This window comes from Scyliorhinus torazame, chromosome 7 (assembly GCF_047496885.1).
Source record: "Scyliorhinus torazame isolate Kashiwa2021f chromosome 7, sScyTor2.1, whole genome shotgun sequence".
Lineage (NCBI taxonomy): Eukaryota > Metazoa > Chordata > Chondrichthyes > Carcharhiniformes > Scyliorhinidae > Scyliorhinus > Scyliorhinus torazame.
The window spans coordinates 41,711,028-41,727,888 of NC_092713.1; the positions used below are offsets into that span (position 1 = coordinate 41,711,028).

A 16,861-nucleotide genomic window follows, 5' to 3' on the forward strand; every position below is an offset into this window, starting at 1 on the left:
CCCCTTCACTGCCCCATCTCTCTATCACTGTGTCCCCTCACCCCCCGCCCCCCCCCCCCACTCCACACCCTCACTGTCCCTCATCGACATCATCATCTTCCAGTGGGGAGGGCTGTCTCAGTGCTTTCTCCCCGTACTTATAAACAGCTCCCCTTGCTCTTCTCTTTTTAAAAAATTTTTAAGTACCCAATTTTTTTCCCCCAATGAAGGGGCAATTTAGCGTGACCAATCCGCCTACCCTACACAACTTTGGGTTGTAGGGGTGAGAGCCACGCAAACACGGAGAGAATGTGCAAACTCCATACGTCTTGACCCCGAGCCGGGATTGAACCTAGGACCTCAGCGCCGTGAGACAGCAATGCTAACCACCATGCCACCGTGCCGCCCTCCCCTCGCCCTTCTCTTCCCTGTAGACAGTAGATTGAACCTCGCCTGCAACTCTTTTCTCTTCACCAGGAGTCCCGGAACAGGATCCGCACATATCTCCCATCCACTTCCAAAATCTCTTCTACCAACCATTGCCGTTCCGCCCCCTCTTCCCTATCTACCTTGGCCTTAAACGAGATCTCCTCCCCCCTCACCAATGCCTTCAGATCCTCCCAAACCACCGACGGCGAGACCTCCTCCCTGTAATTGAACCCTACATACACCTCAATCACCTTCCCTATCTTACCGATCCGCAAATAACCCCACATCCATCCTCCACCCTGGCTTCTGGGATGCTCCCTTCTCCAGTACCAGGTCCATCCAATGCGGAACGTGATCTGAGAACACAATTGCCGAATACTCTGCCCTCTTAACTCTGGTCAACAGCATCTTCCCCACCACAAAAAATGTCAATCCATGAGAGTGCTTTTAGTTTGATTCTGTCTCATCACATTTGTTGCCTGTTGTTTCTTAACTTTAGAAGTAAACCTTTAGAGATATATGCTAATTGTACCAAAAATGTCTTTAAATACTTCCCACTTCTCGGGCGAAATTCCCCGTTATCGGCGGAAAGTCCGCCGATCGGCGCAAAAAACGGCGCAAATCCCACTTGCGTCACGTCATAAAAATGGGCCGATAGTCTCCGGCCCGAAATGGGCTAGCAGCAACGTGACGGGATCCGCGCTTGCGCTATGGTTCACGCCGTGCAGCGTCATACGCGCAGCACGGCGTGACGGCTCATAAGGCCGCGCAGCTCCCCCCCACCCGACCGGAACACCCGACCGCAACACCCGACTGGATGGCTAGCCGTCGCTCAGCCCCGAGGTTCGAGTCACGCGATGTGGAGGCGCTCCTGGACGCGGTGGAGCAGAGGAGGGACGCCCTGTATCCCGGGCACGGCCGCAGAGTTGCCCCACGCCACAGCCGGCGTCTGTGGAGGGAAATGGCAGAGGCCGTCACCGCTGTGGCCCTAACACCACGGACAGGCACCCAGTGCCACAAGAAGGTGAACGACCTCGTCAGAGCAGGCAGGGTGAGCCTCCCCATATCCCCCATATCCCCCCCTCCCCCATATCCCCCCTCCCCATATCCCCCATATCCCCCCTCCCCATATCCCCCTCCCCCATATCCCCCATATCTCCCCTCCCCCATATCCCCCCTCCCCCATATCCCCCCTCCCCCATATCCCCCATATTCCCCTCCCCCATATCCCATATCCCCCATATCCCCCTCCCCATATCCCCCCTCCCCCATATCCCACCCTCCCCCATATCCCCCCCTCCCCCATATCCCCGCCTCCCCCATATCCCCCCTCCCCCATATCCCCCCTCCCCCATATCCCCCCTCCCCCATATCCCCCCTCCCCCATATCCCCCTCCCCCATATCCCCCATATCCCCCCTCCCCAATATCCCCCCTCCCCCATATCCCCCCTCCCCCATATCCCCCCTCCCCCATATTCCCCCTCCCCCATATCCCCCATATCCCCCCTCCCCCATATTCCCCCTCCCCCATATCCCCCATACCCCCCTCCCCATATCCCCCCTCCCCATATCCCCCATATCCCCCTCCCCCATATCCCCCCTCCCCCATATCCCCCCCTCCTCCATATCCCCCCTCCTCCATATCCCCCCTCCCCCATATCCCCCCCTCCCCCATATCCCCCCTCCCCCATATTCCCCCCTCCCCCATATCCCCCCTCCCCCATATCCCCCATACCCCCCTCCCCCATATCCCCCCTCCCCCATATCCCCCCTCCCCCATATCCCCCCTCCCCCATATCCCCCCTCCCCCATATCCCCCCTCCCCCATATCCCCCCCTCCCCCATATCCCCCATATCCCCAAGTGAATCCAGCCCTAACCTTAACCTCTGCAATGCACGCGCAACCGATGGCGTGCATTCATATACCTGCCTAACACTGTTGCCTTTTACCCCTGCCACCACCCCCCCCCCCCCCACAGGAGAAGCGCGCACACAACAATAGGGAGCATGTGAGGACTGGAGGAGGGCCCGCTGATGAGAGGCCACTGACCGTACACGAGGAAAGGGCCCTGGAACTGGCTGGCGGACCTGAGGACTGGGAGGTTGCTGATGCAGAGGTCGGGGCCCCACGAGCAAGTGAGCCACCAACAGCCCGTCCCCATATCCCCCCTCCCCTATATCCCCCTCCCCAGTATCACCTGATCACTGCCTCATGTCTAACCATGCATGCTTCATTGTGTATCGCAGGACCAAACGTCCAGGCACCCATCCCCGCAGATGCACACCGCCCGCAGGATGCCCCTCGGAGACCACAGGAGACGGAGAGACCCGCACCCTCCAGCATGCGACGCCCGCAGGATGCCCTCGGAGACCACGGGAGACGGAGAGACCCGGACCCTCCAGCATGCGACGCCCGCAGGATGCCCCTCGGAGACCACGGGAGACGGAGAGACCCGGACCCTCCAGCATGTGACGCCCACAGGATGCCCCTCGCACACCACGGGAGACGGAGAGACCCGGACCCTCCAGCATGCGACGCCCGCAGGATGCCCCTCGGAGACCACGGGAGACGGAGAGACCCGGACCCTTCAGCATGCGACGCCCTCAGGATGCCCCTCGCACACCACGGAAGACGGAGAGACCTGGAGCAACAGGGAGACGACACCCCCGTCACGTGCGGGAGCGACCACCCAGCGATGAGGGGGGCAGCCACAGGCCCCCGTCACATCCGCGCCAGGACACCACTACCCAGGACACCACTATCCAAGACACCCCTACCCGGGACACCACTACCCAGGACACCCCGACCCGGGACACCCCTACCCGGGACAGCACTACCCGGGACAGCACTACCCGGGACAGCACTACCCGGGACAGCACTACCCAGGACACCCCTACCCGGGAAGACGAAATACCGGACAGTGACTCAGAGTGGATGGGTGGAGACGAACCCCCACCCCAAAGTGCCATGGACTCAGAGTGGGACGAAGAGCACGACACAACGCCACTGCTGTCACCAACACCCTCCACCATCGCAGAAACACTCACCACGGTTGGGCACTTTAGTGATGAGGCGTCTGATACACTCACTGGTGCGCACAATACAGCCGTCCCGGTACAGCAGGTGGAGGTAGGAGCAGCAGAGGGACCGGGCGGTCGGAGGGCAGCCCAGGCCAAGCGAACATCTGCCGCCCAGATGGATCCCGGGTTCCTGCAGTTACCCCACCCACACATAGATCCGATGCAACCACCGACACGGAGACGAGCGAATAGGGTGACGGGTGGCTTGCGGCGGCTGCGGTCGCAGGTGGAGGAGTCCACCCGCGTCCAGGAGCTGGGAGTGGTCCCGGTCATGCGTGCCACCCAGGCTGACACCGCACGGGTGGCGTCCGCGGTGGAGGCAATGGGTGCGACGGTGTCAGACATGGGGAACGGTTTGCGAGGCCTGGGGCCTTCCGTGCAGGCGGCGTCTGTGGCCCAGGAAATGGCTGCCCTCTCACAGGAGGCCATGAGCCAGTGCCAGCGCCAGATGGCAGAGGCGCTCAACGCCATAGCCCAGTCTCAGCAGGCCATGGCCCAGTCTCAGCAGGCCATAGCCCAGTCTCTGCAGGCCATGGCCCAGTCTCTGCAGGCCATGGCCCAGTCTCAGCAGGCTATCGCTGAGGGCATCGGCGCCAGTGGCCATGTGCGAGCCGGCGTCGCACTGTCACAGACAGGGTTCGACAACCCCCTGGGCTCCATGGCTGCAAACCTGCAGACCCCTGTCGATACCAGCACGGGCCTCCAGGACTGGCAGCGCCAGATGTCGGGGGCGCGTCGGATGGCCAGTCCGTTCGCATCCCCACCCATGTAGAGGCCTGGGGGCCATCGGGCACCCCGAGGGAGGAGGAGGTGGTGTAGTCCGTCCCGGCTCCCTCTGTAGGGGAGGTCCCGGTACACCGCGACACCTCGGACTCCCCCCCCCTTCCGTCCCAGGTGCATCGGGTGGGCAACGGGCAGGACAGGCTGGCAGCTCGCCATCCCAGTCGCCCGGGCCGCAGCCTGGCCCATCTAGGCCAGGACGCCCCAGGAAACGGCCGCCAAAGGGATCCAGTGTCAGAGGGCAGGAATCACAGGAGTCCACCTCCAGTTCTGCTGTACCGTCTGGGGAACCACGTAGACGTAGTCAAAGGGCCCGTAAGGCCAAACAATTAGACACTGAGTAAGTTGGCACGGGTGCAGGGCACAGATGAATTTTAGGGGCTAGGGCACATGCATGAACTCCTTTGGTTATTAAAGTCAATGTTACACCTACCGAAGCTGCCTTTGTGCTCTGTCCAAAGTGTGCGGGCGTGTCATGTACGTTGAGCGCAAGTGTGTGTGTGAGGGGTGGTCTTACCTCAGCCCCAGGTGAGTCTGCCCCCTTCCCCCTGGGCCGCCATCAACATCCCCCGGGCAGAGGACGGGACCGTGCGCTGCAGTGTCACAGCCGCATGCAGGGATGGTCCGGGTGGATGGTGGTACTGTGGCCATGGGTCAGACATAGTCCAACGATGTAGAGCCAGGAGCTCATCGGAGGCGGGTTGTCATCATCCTCCATGGCCTGCGATAGACACGCGTCCACCCGCAACTGGGTGACCCCGGCCCGTTGTGCCGCCGGTGGATCGGCAATTGGGGGTGGGGGGTGGTGTGCATGCGGGTGGGGTGTGTGGGGTTGGGGAGGGGGGTGAGGGTGCTGGGTGGGTGGATGGGTGGGGGGTGTGGGTGGTCGGCTGTTGTCATGGTGTGCGGTCTGTGGCCTTACTACCCGATTCCCACGCCCATCTAGTCAGTGAAGCGGGCGTCTATCAGTCTGTCCCGTGCCCGCTGGGCCAGCCGGTAACGGTGGACAGCCACCCGCCTGTGTCTACCCCGTCTGCCCTGACCATTGCCCCCATCCCCCTCATCTGGGGAGGACTGGGCCTCTTCCTGCTGCTCCTCCACTCCGCCCTCCTCTGCCTGCGGCACATCGCCCCTCTGCTGGGCTATGTTGTGCAGGACGCAGCACACCACAATGATGCGGCCGACCCTATCTGACCGATACTGGAGGGCGCCCCCAGAGCGGTCCAGGCACATGAAACGCATCTTCAGCACGCCAAAGCACCTCTCGATCACTCCCCTTGTCGCTACATGGGCATCATTGTAGCGGTTCTCCGCCTCATTGCGTGGCCTCCGTATAGGCGTCATCAGCCACGATTGCAATGGGTAGCCCCTGTCGCCCAGCAACCAGCCACTCAGCCGGGATGGCGTCCCTCGTTCATGCCGGGGATGGATGACCGCGACAACACGAATGAGTCGTGTACACTGCCTGGGTGACGGGCGCAGACGTGCAGGATCATCATGCGGTGGTCGCAGACCACCTGTACGTTCATTGAATAGGTCCCCTTCCTATTAGTGAACACGGCCCTGTTCTCTGCAGGTGGCCGCACGGCGACGTGCATCCCATCGATCGCGCCCTGGACCATGGGGAACCCGGCAACGGCAGAGAAGCCCACGGCCCGGGCATCTTGGCTGGCCCGGTCCACGGGGAAGCGGATGTAGCGGTGCGCCATGGCATAAAGGGCATCTGTCACTGCCCGGATGCACCGATGCACCGATGTCTGCGATATGCCGGACAGGTCCCCACTCGGTGCCTGGAATGACCCCGTTGCATAAAAGTTCAGGGCCACCGTAACCTTGACTGACACGGGGAGAGGGTGTCCCCCGCCAGTGCCACGCGGTGACAGGTGTGCCAGCAGGTGGCCGATGTGTGCCACGGTTTCCCGGCTCATCCGGAGTCTCCTCCTGCATTCCCGGTCCGTGAGGTCCTGGTATCACTGCCGGGACCGGTACACACGGGGCGCCCTCGGGTGCCTCCGTTGCCGTGGGGCCGCGACGTCCTCCTCCCCCTCCTCGTCCTGTCGGTCAGGTGTCCCTCCAGCCTGGGCGGCTGCCGCCTGCCCCTCTGCGGCAGCCTGCGCCGCCTCTCTGGCACGCTCCTCCTCCTCCTCCTCCTCATCCAGGGCAACATAGACATGAGCGGCTGCCACCACGGCGGCCAACATCGCTGGATGGTCTGAAAACATGACGGCCTGGTGGGGGGGAGGGGAACGACGACATGTCATCATTGCCCATATCCCCTCCTCCCCCCAGCCAGGTGGCATGGACCGCATGGGTCCAACTGTTGGAGGCTGGCACCTGGCCAGGTGGACCAACTCATTTGCCCTTCCATCACCCACCCCGGCACGGACCCCCTCCCCAACCCCCAACCTCCACCCCAGCACGGACCACCCCCCCCCAACCTCCACCCCAGCACGGACCCCCCCCAACCTCCACCCCGGCACGGACCCCCTCCCCAACCTCCACCCCAGCACGGACCCCCCCCAACCCCCAACCTCCACCCCAGCACGGACCCACCCCCCCCAACCTCCACCCCGGCATGGACCCCCTCCCCGACCTCCACCCCAGCACGGACCCCCCCCAACCCCCAACCTCCACCCCAGCACGGACCCCCCCCCCAACCTCCACCCCGGCACGGACCCCCTCCACAACCTCCACCCCAGCACGGACCCCCCCAACCCCCAGCCTCCACCCCAGCACGGACCCCTCCCCAACCTCCATCCCGGCACGGACCCCCTCCCCAACCTCCACCCCAGCACGGACCCCCCCCAACCCCCAACCTCCACCCCAGCACGGACCCCCTCCCCAACCTCCACCCCAGCACGGACCCCCCCCAACCCCCAACCTCCACCCCGGCACGGACCCCCTCCCCAACCTCCACCCCAGCACGGACCCCCCCCAACCCCCAACCTCCACCCCAGCACGGACCCCCCCCCCCCAACCTCCACCCCGGCACGGACCCCCTCCCCAACCTCCACCCCAGCACGGACCCTCCCCCAACCCCCAACCTCCACCCCAGCACGGACCCCCCCCCCCAACCTCCACCCCGGCACGGACCCCCCCTCCCAACCTCCACCCCAGCACGGACCCCCCCCAACCTCCACCCCAGCACGGACCCCCCCCCAACCTCCACCCCGGCACAGACCCCCTCCCCAACCTCCACCCCAGCACGGACCCCCTCCCCAACCTCCACCCCGGCACGGACCCCCTCCCCAACCCCCAACCTCCACCCCAGCACGGACCCCCCCCAACCTCCACCCCGGCACGGACCCCCTCCCCAACCTCCACCCCAGCACGGACCCCCCCTCCCAACCTCCACCCCAGCACGGACCCCCCCCCCAACCTCCACCCCAGCACGGACCCCCCCCCCCAACCTCCACCCCGGCACGGACCCCCTCCCCAACCTCCACCCCAGCACGGACCCCCTCCCCAACCTCCACCCCAGCACGGACCCCCCCCCAACCTCCACCCCAGCACGGACCCCCCCCCCAACCTCCACCCTGGCACGGACCCCCTCCCCAACCTCCACCCCAGCACGGACCCCCCCCAACCCCCAACCTCCACGCCAGCACGGACCCCCCCTCCCAACCTCCACCCCGGCACGGACCCCCCCCCAACCTCCACCCCGGCAGGGACCCCCCCCCAACCCCCAACCTCCACCCCGGCACGGACCCCCTCCCGGCACTCCCCCGGAGCCCAGCCTACTCTAACTACCCCCCCCCCCCCCCGCCGCACACACACACAAGCCGAGACACACCTCTCCTCACGCAATCAGTCTGCGGCCACGCCATTTCCTGCCCAGAGCCAACCCCCCAGGCCGTCACTCACCTCCTCGCTGGTCGGCGTGAGCCTGGAGCACCGGGTCACGCTGATGAAAAGGAGGTTTGATTCACGTCGACGTGAACGGTCATCACGTCGACGGGACTTCGGCCCAACCGGAAGGGAGAATATCGGCTGGCCTAAAATCGGCTGCCTCGCGCAGACCCGTGACATTCTCCGCGGCAGCGGCGCCATTAACGCCCCGCCGACTTTTCTCCCTTCGGAGACTTCGGCGGGGGCGGGGGCGGGATTCACGGTGGCCAACGGCCATTCTCCGACCCGGCGGGGGGTCGGAGAATGACGCCCCTCATCTATAGGTTCATCTGACACGTTGCCAGTATACTATTATTTCTCATCCCTCTGATGTGTATCTTATTTAATTTAAAATGTTTTGTGTCTCTTATTTCTCCCTATCAAACCCAATGTCAAATTCAATCATGTTATGGTTACTATTCATAAGATGCTTCCTTATGAATCAGATTGTTAACTAATTCTGTTCATTCATGAATGCGGGGGTTACTGGCTAGGTCAGCATTTGTATTGCCCATTGCTAATTGCCCTTGAGAAGTTGGCAGCAAGCTATGGTCCATGTGGTGAAGGTACACCCATAGTGCTGTTAGGATAATCAATAATCACCACTAAATCTAGAATGACATTATTCCTTATTGGTTCAAAAACATATTTTTCCAGAAATGTGTTCTGAACACATTCTAGAAATTCAGTGCCGTTGCTACTTGAGCTATTCTGATTTTCCCATTCTGTGAAAATTAAAATCCCCTATTATTAAAGTACTGTTTCTTCTTCATGCTCCTCTGATCATTGTATTCCTTCACTACTTCACTTCTGCCAGTGGCTCTACAAATAATTTCACCACACTCCTGCATCCTTTATTGTTTCCCAGTTCTCTGCAAACTGTTTACATTGCCTATTCACCCATATTGTCAAAGAGTTATTGCAGCACAGAGGAAGGAGGTCATTCAGCCCATCAAGTCAATTTTCCATTGCTGTATTTGTACCTTTTAATCAATATTACTACCCTTACTCCTTTCATTATGTACCTACTCTTTCTAAAGATTCTTGTCTGGATTATATAGGTCCCAATCATCCCCATCTTAAATCTAGTTATCTGTAATGGGTATTACATCAAGTCCATAAAATTGAATTTGTGCTTCTAACTCATTGTTTAATGATGTGCATTTGTGAATGTTATTATTTTTAAGATAACAGTCCCTAGTCTTCTGCATTGTCCTCTTCAGAGTTTATATATTCCAAGTTCTGTATCATCCGCAAACTTGAAATTGTACCCTGCACACTAGGATCTAGATCATTAATATATGTCAGGAAAAGAAACGGTTCTAACACCGACCCCTGGGGAACACCAGTCAGAGGATACAGCAGGATGTAGATCAGTTGACGACTTGGGCGGAGAGATGGCAGATGGAATTTAATCCAGACAAATGTGAGGTAATGCATTTTGGAAGGTCTAATACAGGTGGGAAATATACAGTAACTGGCAGAACCCTTCAGAGTATTGACAGGCAGAGGGATCTGGGTGTATAGATCCACAGGTCATTGAAAGTGGCAACACAGGTGGAGAAGGTAGTCAAGAGGACATATGGCATGCTTGCCTTCATGAGCCGTGGCATTGAGTATTAAAATTGTCAAGTTATGCGCAGTGATATAGAACCTTAGTTAGGGCACACTTGGAAAATAGTGTTCAATTCTGGTCGTCACACTACCAGAAAGATGTGGAGGTTTTGGAGAGGGTGCAGAAGAGGTTAACCACGATGTTGCCTGGTCTGGAGGGCATTAGCTATGAGGGGCGGTTGGATAAACTTGATTTGTTCTCACAGAAAATTGGAAGTTGAGGGGCAACCTGATAGATGTCTACAAAATTATGAGGGGCATGGACAGAGTGGATAGTCAGAAGCTTTTTCCCAGGGTGGAAGAGTCAATTACTAAGGGACATAGGTTTGAGGTGCAGGAGGAAAAGTTTAGAGGAGAAGTGCAAGGGAAGGTGTTTTTACACAGAAGATAGAGGGTGCCTGGAACTCGCTGTCAGAGGAGGTGGTGGAAGCAGGTATGATAGTGACATTTAAGGGGCATCTAAGCGAATACATGAATAGGATGGGAATGGAGGGATACGAACCCCGGAAGTGTAGAAGTATTTAGGTTAGATGGGCAACATGGTTGGCGCAGGCTTGGAAAGCCGAAGGGTCTGTTCCTGTGCTGTACGTTTCTTTGTTCTTTGAACTTCTTTAACCAATCTACCATGTGGAACATAACACTTTTTAACATTAAAGATACAAGGTAAATATTAATCACAAAATGGCATCGACTGCCTGGATTGTTAGAAATGGTATACAGTGATGTGCCATATTAGTCACATTTAATGAATAAAGTTTACCACTGGAACATTTAGTTATATAGGGATTGTTTCTTGCAGTTGAGAAGCAAGACGATCTCAGTCTTTAGGAGCAAAGGAAATGAAAGGTGACTTGCTTCAGAAATAAAACCTCCTTTCAGGAAGGTTTATCATTGTTTAATTTCTAACCATTTCTTTGCCACAAATCTCTCTACAGATGGAAACTGAGTTGGAACTGTTTCACAAACATAATACCCAGCTGGAACTTAATATTGGAGAACTCAAACAGAAACTAAAGGCAACAGAGGCAGAGATGCGTAAAGAGATGGAGAAGGTTAGATGTGTTGTGCATGCATTTAACCAAATATGTGCTAGCACAAATATAGACACGCACACTCTCCCACATTCTTGCAAATCAACTGAGATAAATTCTAATATCTTTAATTCATCGATATTGTATATTTTTGTGTTAAATATATCAAAATGAATTTTTCACATGCATTAGAATGCATCTCGATATGCTGTTGCTGTTGCCCCGCTGTAGGATTTACATAGGCTACTAATTTCATTACCGTGGTTTCAAGTCAGGAACAGTAAGCTGCTGAGTATTACGACCCCAGACCAAACCCCAACAGTGGCAAGGGTACTGGGCCGAAACTCCAATATTTTAGGATTTTTTAAGACTGTGTGGAAAGAGTAATTCGCTCCAGGAGTGATTGCATGAAAAAAATAGGGCTTTGGTATTTCTAAAACAAAACTTTATTATGAAGACAATATTAAACTTTTAACTTCACACTCGAAAAGAACAGCTTACAATTATCCTTCAATACAACTATACAATTTTCCATTAAACAACAAGAAAAGTCACATACAGTTCTTAATCCATCTTAAAATTAGCAAGGCAAAGAGTAATGCTTGTGGTGCAGAACAGGTCATGGTTTTGGTTAGAACTCCTTCAGATTCTGGCTGAATTTCTTCAAATAGCTTGGTTGTTTCAGCCTCTTCCTTGTCTTCAGACAAGAATGCTCTGCTTTTAAACTATTATTACTTTGTTTTTAATCTACTACTGGGTGTGGCGCACAAAGACTCCGTGAGACAAACAGAGTGAAGTCGATGAGGCTTTATTAAGCGTGTCTGTTCCCCAGCAGCCCGATAGTAAACTGGCATGCGGGGGAAGGCACCGGCTTCTTATACTTCGCCTTCAGGGCGGAGTATGAGGTCAACGGCCAACCAGGACCCGGGATCTGTCAGCCAATGACATTAGGGCTTCCAGTCCCACATGACCCCCAATACATACTACCACATTCACCCCTTGTCAAAAATGAACCCGGCGGGGTGATGCTTCGTATGGTGGTAAGGGTTTACAGTACTGGTCCTGGGAGGAGAGAACAGTTACATGGTAGGACCGTATTGGACAGTATCGTCCTGTTACAACTATTTACAGAGGATATATGAAAACAAAATGTTCATTGGACAGTCCATCTTTGTTTTACATCGACGCCACGAGTCGGTCGGGCGGTCTGGTCGTCCGTGTCGATCGCCTCGGCCCCGGCGGTGGTGGTGGTGCTTGTACCAGCGTTGTCGCCTCCGGGAACCGCACGGTTTTAGCTGTCGGTGCAAAGGGGAGGGGGGCTGATCCTCCTGGGAAGGGGGCGGTCGCGGGGTGCGGCGGTGGCAGGAAGGGGGGCGGTTGGGTTGATGGTGCCGGGGGGGTGTGCGTGGTGCCGGCGGGCGCCAGATCCCGCAGGGAGACCGTGTCCTGTCGGCCGTCGGGGTACTCCACGTAGGCGTACTGGGGGTTTGCGTGGAGGAGGTGAACCCTTTCGACCAACGGGTCCGCCTTATGTGCCCGCACGTGCTTTCGGAGCAGGATGGGTCCTGGGGCCGCCAGCCAGGTCGGCAGCGACGTTCCAGAGGAGGACCTCCTAGGGAAGACAAGGAGACGCTCGTGCGGCGTTTGATTAGTGCTCGTACATAATAACGACCGGATGGAATGGAGAGCGTCCAGGAGGACCTCCTGCCACCGTGAAACTGGGAGATCCCTGGACCGTAGAGCCAGTAGGACGGCCTTCCAGACCGTGCCGTTCTCCCTTTCTACTTGCCCGTTCCCCCGGGGGTTGTAGCTGGTCGTCCTGCTTGAAGCTATACCCTTGCTGAGCAGGAACTGGCGCAGCTCGTCACTCATGAAAGAGGACCCCCTGTCGCTGTGGACGTATGCGGGGTAACCGAACAGTGTGAATATGCTGTTCAGGGCTTTAATGACTGTGGCCGCGGTCATGTCGGAGCAGGGAATGGCAAAAGGGAAGCGGGAGTATTCGTCCACTACATTAAGGAAATACGCGTTGCGGTCGGTGGAGGGGAGGGGCCCTTTGAAATCGAGACTGAGGCGTTCAAAGGGACGAGAAGCCTTAATCAGGTGCGCTCCATCTGGCCTGAAAAAATGCGGTTTGCATTCTGCGCAGATGTGGCAGTCTCTTGTGACTGTACGGACCTCCTCTAAGGAGTAGGGGAGATTGCGGGACTTGATGAAGTGGTAAAACCGAGTGACCCCCGGGTGGCAGAGGTCCTCGTGGAGGGCTTGGAGGCGGTCAATTTGTGCGTTGGCACATGTCCCGCGGGATAGGGCATCAGACGGCTCGTTCAGCTTTCCGGGCCGGTACAAGATCTCATAGTTGAAGGTGGAGAGTTCGATCCTCCACCGCAAGATCTTGTCGTTCTTGATCTTGCCCCGCTGTGCATTATCGAACATGAAGGCAACCGACCGTTGGTCAGTGAGGAGAGTGAATCTCCTGCCGGCCAGGTAATGCCTCCAATGTCGCACAGCCTCCACTATGGCTTGGGCTTCCTTTTCCACTGAGGAGTGGCGGATTTCTGAGGCGTGGAGGGTTCGGGAGAAAAAGGCCACGGGTCTGCCCGCTTGGTTAAGGGTAGCCGCGAGAGCTACGTCAGAGGCGTCGCTCTCGACCTGGAAGGGGAGGGACTCGTCGATGGCGCGCATCGTGGCCTTTGCGATGTCCGCTTTGATGCGGCTGAAAGCCTGGCAAGCCTCTGTCGACAGCGGGAAAGCCGTGGTCTGTATTAGGGGGCGGGCCTTGTCTGCGTACTGGGGGACCCACTGGGCGTAGTATGAAAAGAACCCCAAGCAGCGTTTCAGGGCTTTTGGGCAGTGCGGGAGGGGAAATTCCATGAGTGCGCGCATACGTTCGGGGTCGGGGCCTATTATCCCATTGCGCACTATGTAGCCCAGAATGGCTAGCCGATCGGTGCTAAAAACGCACTTGTCCTCATTGTACGTGAGGTTCAAGGCTTTGGCAGTCTGGAGGAATTTTTGGAGGTTGGCGTCGTGGTCCTGCTGATCGTGGCCGCAGATGGTTACATTGTCGAGGTACGGGAACGTGGCCCGTAACCCATGTTGATCAACCATTCGGTCCATTTCCCGTTGGAAGACCGAGACGCCGTTTGTGACGCCAAAAGGGACCCTTAGGAAGTGGTATAATCGCCCGTCTGCCTCGAAGGCTGTGTACTTGCGGTCACTTGGGCGGATGGGGAGCTGATGGTAGGCGGACTTGAGGTCCACGGTGGAGAAGACTTTATACTGGGCAATCCGATTGACCATGTCGGATATGCGGGGGAGAGGGTACGCGTCTAGTTGTGTGTACCTGTTGATGGTCTGGCTATAGTCAATGACCATCCTTTGTTTCTCCCCTGTCTTCACTACTACCACCTGCGCTCTCCAGGGACTATTGCTGGCCTGGATTATGCCCTCCTTTAGTAGCCGCTGGACTTCGGAGCGAATGAAGGTCCGGTCCTGGGCGCTGTACCGTCTGCTCCTAGTGGCGACGGGTTTGCAATCCGGGGTGAGGTTCGCAAACAAGGACGGGGGTTGAACCTTGAGGGTGGCGAGGCCGCAGATAGTGAGTGGGGGTATGGGGCCGCCGAATTTAAACGTAAGGCTCTGTAGGTTACATTGAAAATCTAAGCCCAGCAAGGTGGGGGCACAGAGTTGGGGAAGGACGTTAAGTTTGTAGTTTTTGAATTCCCTCCCCTGTACCGTTAGGGTAACTATGCAGAATCCCTGGATCTGTACGGAGTGGGATCCTGCGGCTAGACAAATCTTTTGTGCGCTGGGGTAGGTAGTTAAGGAACAGCGTCTTACCGTGTCGGGATGTATAAAACTTTCCGTGCTCCCGGAGTCGACTAGGCATGGCGTCTCGTGGCCGTTAATTAGGACCGTTGTCGTCGTCGTCTGGAGAGTCCGGGGCCGAGCCTGATCGAGCGTAACCGAAGCGAGCCGTGGTTGTAGTAGTGGGGTGGGGTCCGTTGTTGCCGTCCAAGAGGACGTCGGGGATGGATAAAATGGCCGCCCCCATACCTCGCCCGTAGATGAGGGGTCACAAGATGGCGTCGGGGGTGGGCAAAATGGCCGCCCCCATGCGTCGTACAGGTCGGGGGCGGTCCAAGATGGCGGGGCCCCTCCTCCCCTCGTGGTGGTCGGGACCCAAAATGGCGGCGTCTGCGGGTCGCACATTGAGTGCTGGGGGGTCTGGGGGGCGCTAGGACCGCGCGGAGTTTCCGGGCCGCGGGCGCTAGGACCGCGCGGAGTTCCTTTGGTGCGAGCTCCAGGGCCGCGGGCGCTAGGACCGCGCGGAGCTCCCTCGCTGGGGACCGGCAGGTCAGTGCGAGCGCTGGGACAGTGAGGAGGTCCCTCGCCGGGGACGGAGGTCGGGGTCCAGGTGAGTTGTATTGCCGGCGGGTCAGGCGTGGGGCGCGGGACGGGGGTGAGGGACCAGGTCGGCGGGTCAGGCGTGGGGCGCGGGACGGGGGTGAGGGACCAGGTCGGCGGGTCAGGCGTGGGGCGCGGGACGGGGGCGAGGGCCCAGGTCGGCGGCTCCGGCGGGTCAGGCGTGGGGCGCGGGACGGGGGCGAGGGCCCAGGTCGGCGGCTCCGGCGGGGGGCGCGGGACGGGGGCGAGGGCCCAGGTCGGCGGGTCAGTCGTGGGGCCGCGAGCGCTGGCACCGCGCGGAGCTCCCTCACCGGGGACAGCGGTGGTCGGGGTCAAGGTAGGTGGCGCCGGCGGGTCAGGCGTGGGGCGCGGGACGGGGGTGAGGGTGGCGTTCGGGATACGGAAAACCCCTTCCTCTCCGTGGAGAGTGTTGGCTGGCACCCAAATCGGGAGCGCCGGCGGCGGGTCATACATGGGCTGCGGGGAGGGGGGTTGGGGAGCGTAGGCGGCGTGCAGGGCTCCCAGTTCTCCCGGGGCCGCGGTGGTCGGGACCCAAAATGGCGGCGCCTGGGGGTCGCACATGGCGTGCTGGGGGGGTTGGGAGGCATAGACTGCCTGTAGGGCTCCCTGTTCTCCCGGGATGGCGGCGACCACGCGGGACCGGCACACCACCGCATAGTGGCCCTTTTTCCCGCAGCTTTTGCAGATGGCTGCGCGGGCCGGACAGCGTTGTCGGGGGTGCTTCGCCTGGCCGCAGAAATAACAGCGGGCGCCCCCGGTGCGACTCGGCGTTTGGACTGCGCAAGCCTGTGGGGTGTCCGGGGGGGGGGGGTAGGGGGTTTGCCGCGGCGGGTACGTACGGGGCCCAATGGCCTGCCGCGCGGTCGGGGCCGTAGGCGCGGGTATTACGCGCGGCTACGTCCAGCGAGGCTGCTAGGGCCCGTGCCTCTGAGAGTCCTAGTGACTCTTTTTCTAGAAGTCTTTGGCGGATTTGGGAGGATTGTATACCTGCAACAAAAGCATCGCGCATTAACATGTCCGTGTGTTCGTTCGCGTTCACAGACGGGCAGCTGCAGGCTCGTCCCAAAATCAGCAGCGCGGCGTAGAACTCGTCCATCGATTCTCCGGGAGCTTGCCGTCTCGTCGCGAGCTGGTAGCGAGCGTAGATTTGGTTAACTGGGCGAACGTAGAGACTTCTCAGTGCTGCGAACGCCGTCTGGAAATCGCGGGTGTCTTCAATGAGGGTGAAAATCTCCGTGCTCACCCTCGAGTGCAGGACCTGCAGTTTTTGTTCATCTGAGACTCGGCCTGTGGTCGATGTGATGTAGGCCTCAAAGCAAGTCTGCCAGTGTTTGAAGGCTGCTGCTGCATTCACTGCGTGGGGGCTGATCCTCAGGCATTCTGGAATGATCCTGAGCTCCATAGTCCTTTTTAGGCACGCTTAATAAATTGTGGCGCACAAAGACTCCGTGAGACAAACAGAGTGAAGTCGATGAGGCTTTATTAAGCGTGTCTGTTCCCCAGCAGCCCGATAGTAAACTGGCATGCGGGGGAAGGCACCGGCTTCTTATACTTCGCCTTCAGGGCGGAGTATGAGGTCAACGGCCAACCAGGACCCGGGATCTGTCAGCCAATGACATTAGGGCTT

At 58.7% G+C, this 16,861-nt stretch overlaps 1 protein-coding gene across 1 annotated transcript in view; it reads left to right on the forward strand.

Moving 5' to 3' along the window:
- Positions 1–16,861, forward strand: part of cfap57 (cilia and flagella associated protein 57) — a 143,646-nt gene that overhangs the window by 85,341 nt on the left and 41,444 nt on the right. The window contains exon 18 of the mRNA XM_072510600.1: positions 10,708–10,824. Within this exon, the coding sequence (XP_072366701.1) occupies positions 10,708–10,824 (117 nt within the window). The remainder of the gene's footprint in view (positions 1–10,707; positions 10,825–16,861) is intronic.